The sequence below is a fragment of the Cebus imitator genome, unplaced genomic scaffold (assembly GCF_001604975.1).
Source record: "Cebus imitator isolate Cc_AM_T3 unplaced genomic scaffold, Cebus_imitator-1.0 Scaffold1, whole genome shotgun sequence".
NCBI classification, from domain to species: Eukaryota; Metazoa; Chordata; class Mammalia; order Primates; family Cebidae; genus Cebus; species Cebus imitator.
Genome location: NW_016107316.1, coordinates 15,680,214 through 15,689,757, shown reverse-complemented (window position 1 = coordinate 15,689,757; position 9,544 = coordinate 15,680,214). Strand labels below are relative to the sequence as shown.

The following is a 9,544-nucleotide window of genomic DNA, read 5'->3' as shown; positions in this document are numbered from 1 at the left end:
AAAAAAAAAAAAAAAAAAAAGAAAAGTACTCAGTTTCACCGATAATATGGAAAATGCTATTATATAGCAGTCAACTTTATTCAAATGATAATATTATACACCAAGGGTGAAGGAGAATGAGAAGCAACAGTATTTCTCCTCCATGCTGACGGGGGTGTAAAGTGAAACAGCCTCTTTGCAAAACAGTTTAATGTTATCCCACGACTCAGCACATTCTACTCTTGGGTATATATCCTAAGACATGTGGATTATGGGAACCAAAATACCAAACTGGATTGTTCATAATAGCCAAAATGTGGAAACAGCCCAAATCCACTAATAGTGGATTGCTTAAATGATGGCATAGTCAAATACAATGGAATACTATAGAAAACAGAAGTTAATACATGGAGCCATATGCAGCAACAGGAAGGAAACTGAAAAGCATAATGGTGAGCAAAAGAAGTCAGTCACACAATGAACTGTATGTGTACAAATCTCCAACAGACGAATTTTATGGTATATAAGCTATATCTATCTTTGTTTTGTTTTGTTGTTTTTATGGAGTCTCACTCTGTCGCCCAGGTTGGAATGCAGTGGTGCAATCTTGACTCACTGCAACCTCCACCTCTCGAGTTCAAGTGATTCTCCTGCCTCAGTCTCCTGAGTAGCTAGAGCAGGCATCTGCCACAACGCCCAGCTAATTTTTGTATTTTTAGTAGAGACAGGGTTTTATCACGTGGGCCAGGCTGGTCTCGTACTCCTGATCTCAGGTGATCCACCCGCCTTGGCCTTCCAAAGTGCTAAAGGTGTGAGCCACTGTCCCCTCATCCCCCACCTGTAAACTATATCTTAATAAAGATGTTTTTAAAGGATTCAGTCATAAAAAATAAATGCTTCCAGGTTCTGTTTATATGAAATTCAAAAATAGTCAAGATAAACTAGATTATTTAAGGATACAATGTTAGCTGATAACACCATAGGGAGGGCAAGGAGGTGAACACTTACAAAGTGAAGAGAGCTCTGGGGCAGGGAAGAGCCTGTCTTAGGAGGGGACAGGTGCCCTTTCTTGACATGGCTGGTGATTCCACAGAACTGACCCGGGGACTTGTTAAGCTGTTTATGTTTCATTCTGTCCTCTACATATATTTTATAATATAAAGGTGATGATAGTAATCATCACAGTAGTAACAGTAAAACTATAAACTACTAAAAGACAAAAGTGTGACTAGTTACAAGACCTTCAGTAGGAAATAAAGTAAGTTGCAAGTTAAACAAATATTTGTTTGTTCTGCTCATCTGTACCTGCATTTACCGCAAGTTTTACTCCTGACTCTTGCAGAGGCTTTCTGCCGCTCCTTCAGAATTACACTGTGTAAAGCGAAAGTGAAGCGGAGCGGGCTGGCAGGTGGCCTGGACTTCTCTATTTCTTTAAGTTCTTTTATGGAATGGTCTTTCCCTACAGGAAGATAAAAAATCAAAATCAACACTCTTAAAGAACTCTCGTTGCTCTTGGAGTGAGAAATCACTTGACAATTAGCGGTCTCAAAAAGATGAGGTCCGGTGGTGACAATGCACCTGTCTCACACCATAGACCAGTTCTCTTCTCTTCATCCATGTCTTGCTGTCTTTGAAACACAGGATCAAAAAATGGTGGGACTGTAACCTACAAGAAAAATGAGACTCTTTGAGGACCAGAGTGCAGTCTGCATGAAGCTTTTGAAATGTGTCCTACATAAAGATAAGAACACTAGACCCTGAGGACTACAAGAGCCAGAAGGGCAGGAGGGGGCAAGGGTTGAAAAACTGCCCACTGGGGACTATGCTTACTACCAGGGTAACAGGTTCAATCGCACCCCAAACCTCAGCAGCACACAATATACCCATGTAAAAAACCTATATGTGTACCCGTGAATCTAAAAGTTGAAATTTAAATAAATAAAATCTGACCTAACCCAGCCTGGGAGGACCCATGCCTCCTGAGGAAACCGACAGCTGGTCTATAAGGGCCTGCGAGAACGGAGGGTGACCAGAGCTGTGGGTTTATGTCAAGGGGTAGGGACATACAGAGGTATTTTTTCTCCCTGTTCCTGATCATAAGCCTTAGAAGGATGATTTTTCCCCTTCATTTCCCCCACAGCACTCATCCCAGTGCTGGACCTGAAGTGCTAGGTAAACAATTACTGAATAAACCAGACAGCATAACATCTACTGCCTCCAGCACCTAGATGATGAAATTCTACCCAGAACCAAAAGAACGTTAGTCTTCATATGGCTGCCCTGGCTTGTTTTTCTGGGAGAAGCAAAAGAAACTACTTCCATCTTCAGAGCCATACATATTTTTTTAAAAATTAATAGTCATATTAGGTGGCTACTTGTACCGCATAGAAGCAAAAAACTGAAACCTCCGTTTCTCAATTTTAACTCCTATATTGGCAGTTTAAAAATCTGAAGACTCATTACAAACTCAAGTATTAGCTCTCCTGGGCAGGCTTTGCTGACATCCCTCCTATATCTCTGGTAGAAAGGAGTGTTCCCTCCCAAGTCCCATAATCCCTGCGCTGACTTCTATGACACACTCGCCACACTCCACTGCACAAGCTGTCCACATCTCTCTCCTTGTGCTTCAAATTTGCTGAATGTGAGGTAAATGAATGCACCAATGAACAAATGATCATGTGTATGCATGCCTCGTGCACAGTTTAAATTCTACAGGAGTCTAAATTACTTTGAGATCCTATTCTAAAACTCAAAGGAAATGCTTTTGTACTTTTTTTTTAATGAATAGAGAATAACTACAAAAATTCTAAAATGACTAGGTTTTCCCCCACTCCATAGCTCCTAAGAATAAAAAACCCAAGAAACCTGCACTACCTTTCCTTAATTTGGTTTCTTTTTCTTCATATAAAAGGGAATGTAGGCTGGGCGCCGTGGCTCACACCTGGGATCCCAGCAGTTTGGGAGGCCAAGTCAGGAGCACAAGACCATCCTGACTAACATGTCTCTGCTAAAAAAAAATTAGCCAGGCATGGTGGCATATGCCTATAATCCCAGCTACTTGAGAGGCTGAGGCAGAACTTCTTGAACCGGGAGGTGAAAGTTGCAATGAGCCAAGATCGCACTATTGCACTCCAGCCTGGGCAACAAGAGTGAAACTCTGTGTCAAGAAAAATTTTTTTTAATTAAAAAAAAAAGGGATTGTATACTTCAGGATCATAATGGTCTTCACATATAATTTCCTTCAGATATATACTTCAGGGAAAATCATTATGTACAAACTGTTTTGCAAGATTCATATTATAAAAGCCAAATACTGTATTTCATTTTTATTTAAAAGCATAGCTTCAAAGGGTTGGAAGAAACTGCAGAAGTAATTTAGATTGCGATGAGACTCTACCACCTTCTGGGAGAAGTCATCATCTAGCTTTAGTCTGAAGCCATCCATGGGCCTTTGAGAATTTTCTGCTCCGTGAGGCAGGTACTTTTTTTTTGGTAATTTTAACCTCAAGAAAGTCTGTCCTTAAGCTAAGCTGAAATCTGCCTTGTAACTGCAGTTGCAGATACTAGTTCTGTACATCTAATCCAACAGCTAATGTCTGCCTTTAAAATACTTAGAAGTTTCATTTCCCCTCGTATCATCTTTTCCTTGCGCCAAATACCCCACTTCTTTCCTATAAAGTGGTGTCAAGACTCAATTCTTTTCTAAAGGTTCTGCAACTGATGAGTGTCCCTTCAACAGTGCAACATCAGGAATGACAGGATAAGGACAGGATGGACCAAGACTCTGATGCTTCCCACTCTAAGCACAGCCTCTCTTAATACAGCCTGAGAGCTGTATGTTTTCTTGAAACCCAGCTCATATGGTTGATTCACAATGACTTTACTGACATTAACATCACTTGGACTTCAACACATGCCATTTCTAAGATCCTCCCCTCCTATACTTGTACAATCACATTTCTGGACACAAATATAAGACTTTGCACTTTAGAGATCTGAATTCAGTCTTGAGCTCTGCCCCTTCGAGTGTGTAGGAAAAAGGGTTTAAGGTAAATATTCAGAAATTGTGCTCAATAAATATACTTAAATGTTCTAATATTCCAGTTAAACTACTCTAGGGTCTCACTCTATCGCCCAGGCTGGAGTGCAGTGATGCTATCACGGCTCACTGCAACCTTTGCCTCCCAGGCTCGAGTGATCATCCCACCTCAACTTCCCAAGTAGCTGGGACTGCAAGTGCACAATACCACACCCAGCTTTTTTTTGTACAGAAGGGGTTTTGCCATGTTGCTCACGCTGGTCTCGAACTCCTGGACTCAAGCAATCCATGCACCTCAGCTTCCCCAAAGTGCTGAGATTACAGGGGTGACCCACTGCATTCAGCCACTACTCTAGATATCTACTAAGTATGTGGGGGAAAGAAAAAAGATCCAGTAGTACACACCTAAAGCCAACAGATTTATATTTGGTACTGCAAATAGACAGACCTAAATTCTGAAAGAGAGTCCTGACCTCAAAATCAAAAGAATCTTCAAATTAAAAAACCAAATTTGTTTTGTAAAGCCAAACTGTAGAACAAAGTATAGAAACTGTTAGTCCTAATACCTACTGGTTGGCTAACCTAGTCACACAATACCATTCTCCTTTGCCCACTTCCTACTAGAGAGATGAGAATGCCACGGTGGCTTTGCAGGGCCTGCTTATGGCTAGGACTTGCCTCATGACTCAGTCCTGGCCAACAAGACCTAAGGGAAAGTTGGCTAGGGGCCTCTGGGGACTCCTTTTGCTTCCTGCAAAGGAGCAGGGTAAGAGAAGAAGCCCCTGGTACCATTCCTTACCCCTTCTTCCTGCCTTGAATGAAGACCCAATGTCTGGAGCTGTAAGCAACCATCAGGCAAATGTGAGAATAATGAGGATAAACTGAAAATACTAAGGATAGCAGAATAGAACAGAAAAAAACCTTACATTGTTATACTGTCAGAACCCACCATGAAACCACCACCTCTCAATTTCTTGTGAAGTAAATTATAAATGCCTTTATGGTTTAAGCTACAGTAAGTAACTCCATTAATGTCTACATAATTCCTGATAAATCTAGTTCCAAATCAACAATCCTATCCCCTCCAACCTCAGGCTTAAGAATGCTGTTTACGTGTATTACAATTCAATTAATCTATCTTAAATACAAAAATAAGCTGCAGATTACTTGTATAACCAGTGAAACTGTTGGACCAACTCTTCAAATAAAGTATAATTTGGAAAAAAAAAAATAAAACTCAGTACCATTTTATGACTGTGCTGCAAATAATATTCAACATTCTCTTGTTTCATTTTCTCCAGCCCTTTATATGAAATTACTTTTTCCATAGTTCTCTGCTGAAGAGGCTCTGCAACGTTTTCAACCCATTTTTTATGTAACATCTCTTTTCTTCTTTCCCTAGAAGTATCCAGATTCTGAAAATATGTATCCAATCTCTAGTGAAGTGATACAAACAAGGAAAATAAATTATAAAAAATTGTTTGACTTGTCGTCATTTGAGTAAGGGGGAAAAAACCACTTGATCCCACTACTAAGCTCCCAGCCACATTCAGATTGCAAAGTCCCAGTAGAAAATAACTGAACCACAGAATCAAGTGCAGGAAGAGAAGCTGAGAACACAGAGCAAAAGAACTCATATAAAGTTCTAAACCACACTGTGCCTTCAGATTAAACTGCATCCAACTCATGAATCAGATTAAGCTACTGCTAACTCATTAAACTCTTGTTTCTTTTTCAGGATTTCCAAGAATTCCCTGGTCACCCATTGTGTGTCTAGCCTTCACCATCAGGAAAGTCTGTGACAAAATTGGTAGAGTAGAAAGAGCACTAGAAAATTCTTTTATACCTCTCTCTGGCCTGTAAAAGACAGATAATCGTACCTACCTCTCTGGATGCTTAAATGGGAATTTATGTGCACTTTCTTTATAAATTGTAAATTACAATTCAAATGTCAAAGTTTTCTTCTTTTTTTGTTTAAAAGACAGGGTCTCACTCTGTCACCCAGGCTGGAGTATAGTGTATGATCACAGTTCACTACAGCCTCAACCTCCTGGGCTCAAGCCATCCTCTTGCCTCAGCCTCCTGAGTAGCTGGGACTACAGGTGTGTGCCACCATGCCTGGCTTTTTTAATTTTCTGTAGTGACAGGGCCTCACTATGTTGCCCACGCTGGTCTTAAACTCTCAAACTCCTGGTTTCAAGCAATGCTCTTGCTTCAGCCTCCCAAAGTATTATTATAACTCTGTCTCTCTCATTGAAATTAAATACCCCTTAAGCTAATTTCACAGTGATTATTAGTTATTGATTGGTCATAACCCTTAAAAGCTTATTTTGTTTCTAGTGGTTTTATATATGCCCACTGCAATGTGGGAACATAAAGAAGCAAGTGTGGGTAGGAAGGAATTTCTATTCGGTCCCAGGACAAAGAGAAGGCACAATCAGAACAATTTCTCAGATCCCTTCAGGACAGGTCCCAGTGGGATTAGGGACCTCTTAGTGATCCTGCAAGAAGGGGGAACAACCTCGGATCCATGTAGTACAAACAATTTGAGGATCCTCATTCTCCCTGCAAAATGAATCTCTTGGATCACAGTAACATAAACTCTTGGCCATGCTGTTCTGCACACTCTTGCTCCCCTAGAACACTCTTAGAATGCAGTGTGGAGCCAACTCTTACCTTCACAACAGAATTTTCTCTAAATAATATTGCATGTACTGCTTCATCAATGTCTTCTCTAGCTCATACCTAAAATTACAGAATTGAACATTAGGATGTAAATCCTGAAGAAACAAACTATAATGACAAAACTCAGTGTACTTTACCCAATAGTTTTGGTATAAATCTTGAGGCTTATTCTGTAACATAAAAATACTGAAAATTTCTAAACCCATTCTCCATGAACCCATCAACCAGGCTCAAGAGTGCTTAACTCAGAGTCAATCATGTTTCATTCAATAAATCCCTACTCATTTTCAGCACCCCCCCAGACTATTTTAAAACAAACACCTGATAGTATATCATTAAATTATGTTTTAAAGCACTAAGCAGCTTATTAAAAGGATCCTCTATAAAGTGAATCCTCTTTTCAGGCATTCAGTAGGTGTTTTTTGTTTGTTTCTTGAGGCAAAGTCTGGCTCTGTCACCCAGGCTGGAGGGCAGTGGTAAGATCTCAACTCACTGGAATCTCCCCACCCCCAGGGTTCAAGTGATTCTCCAGCCTCCCGAGTAGCTGGGATTACAGGCATGTGACACCACACCTGGCTAATTTTTATATTTTTAGTAGAGACAGGGTTTCATCATGTTGGCCAAGCTGCTGTCGAACTCCTGACCTCAAGTGATCCACCCACCTTGGCCTCCAAAGTGTTGAGATTATAGGCATGAGCCACTGTACCCAGCCAGTAGGTGTGTTTTGAAGGGCCCTTGAAGTCTCCTGCCTTTTGCTAGATCTCTTCATAAGTCAAAAGCCACAGAAAGTTTGATTTAGTTCAACAGGTCCAGAGTCTCAGAGCTAATTAGTGGAGCTCATGGCCCCCAACCAATACCGTCCACATCTAGGGACCTGCAGTTTCCATTATGAGTGTGGGTAAAGCTGATGCATTTTAATCCCTACTTTAGGCCTTTTTCAATTGGATCATTATGAACTGATCTCTAGTTTTTATTCTTATAGGACTAAGTACAAACAAATGAAAAGGCAATAAAATCCAGTATCTGGAAGAGATATTACTATTACAAAAATGATCGCTGATGAAAAATGATACAGGTTCTTAGAACTGTGTTATTCAATCTCTGATTGTTCTTTCTGTTCTGTCACACTGAATGCATCAAAACAAACTAAACCCCAAACTCAAATACCAAATCTGTTAATAAGAGAAATCTCAAAAAGGAAAAGTTGTTCTTTTTACCCATATATTTAATAGCTTCACATGAGATCTAAAAATAACATTCCAACAGCTACCCAGGTCTTCTCTAAAATAAAGCTCTCTTTGTAATATAAACAGGATCTTGCTTTAAAGTCTTCTCAGACTTATTTTAAGATGACAGGCCAGGCAGGGTGGCTCATGCCTGTAATCTTAAGTGCTTTGAGGGTCAAGGCAGGAGGATTACTTGAGCCCAGGAGTTTGAGGTTACAGTGAGCTATGATTGGGTCACTGCACTCCAGCCTGGGCAATCAGCAAGAACCTATCTCTAAAATAATTTTAATTAAAAAGATGGCAACTAAAAAAGTATGTAAAACAATTAAACATGTACCCTGACACTACAATATTAGAATCGATCAGTTTATTTGGAGAAGTAGAAACATGTTGACAAGTATCTTGGGAAGTCACTTTTTTTTTTTTTTTTTTTTTTTTTTAAATAAAGATGGGGTTTCACCATGATGGCCAGGCTGGTCTTGAACTCCTGACCTCAGGTGATCCACCCACGGCCTCCCAAGGGAAGTCGCCTTTTTAAAGAACATCCTAGTAAGACTGTTAGCAAATGTTATGTACACTCTCAAGTTGGATTCTCAAATAATCCTTTTTTCCTTAAAGAAATTAAACGGTTTTTGTCTTTGATGGCTCTTGTGATTTTGCCAGAAAATATAAGGAAAAGGTCATGATTTGCGGCGGCACTTCCGAAATCCACGGCCTCCTGTGCACACACAAAAATTAAGCGTCTCACTACTCTGACCGCCACTAGGGCAAAAGCGGAAAAATAAAGGATACTTCCAAGAGTTTTTCACAGTGAGGTAAATCACAGAATGATACAAAATAATGAAACTTTATGAGAAAATCATTACCAGACCCCAAAGTATGCGGAATCGACTGGCAAGCCCAGACGTGGCTTCTCCTGCAGGGGAGCTAGGGCTGCTGCCTTCAACCACCCGCCCGCCCAGTTGATGCGCCGGCCCCTAGGCTGGCGACTGGGAACACTCTTGGCCACACTCTAGGCCAAATCTGAGCCCGGAACTTTTCCCTTCAACTCCAGGCACTGTCCCAGTCCTGAGAACAGAAACATGATTAAGATAAACAATTCCCAAACTCGAGGCGTCCCACCGCCAAAACGACGTCTCAAAACGCCATGTTATTTCACCTCCATTAAAGAAACGGACTCAGGCTCTGGCCATTCTCTTAATTTTTCTGGCCTGAAATGTTGATCATAACTCGAAGTTTTGGTGGCAGCCATGGACAGAAGAATCCCTGAGGGGAAAAAAGATAAACTGAGGCTGAGGAAGCCAGTTACCGTTGAGAGCCAGGCCTGGGGGCTCGGGGCAGGGGCGGGGAGCGGCGGGGCGGGGGTTCGAATTCCGGTCGGCCCCCTTCTAGCTGAGCCGTCACCCAACAAACCGGGATCCCCGGCGTCCCGGGCGCTTCAACAGGGCTGGCTACCCGCGCCCGTGTAGCCCTCGGGCCAAAGCGGGTCCTTCCCCTGGGCCGCACTGCCCTGGCCCTGGCCGCGGCCCTCCCTGGGCTCCGGGACCCTCCCTGGGCTCCGCGGCCCTCCCTGGGCTCCGGGACCCTCCCTGGGCTCCGCGGCCCTCCCTGGGCT

At 41.8% G+C, this 9,544-nt stretch overlaps 1 protein-coding gene across 1 annotated transcript in view; it reads right to left on the bottom strand.

Moving 5' to 3' along the window:
- The window catches only part of FAM228A (family with sequence similarity 228 member A), a 17,140-nt gene that overhangs the window by 6,878 nt on the left and 718 nt on the right, over nucleotides 1-9,544 (bottom strand). Inside the window, 4 exon segments of the mRNA XM_017526840.2 lie at nucleotides 1,285-1,438; nucleotides 1,558-1,645; nucleotides 6,695-6,763; nucleotides 9,089-9,195. Coding sequence (XP_017382329.1) covers nucleotides 1,285-1,438; nucleotides 1,558-1,645; nucleotides 6,695-6,763; nucleotides 9,089-9,181 — 404 coding nt within the window. The 5' untranslated portion in view covers nucleotides 9,182-9,195.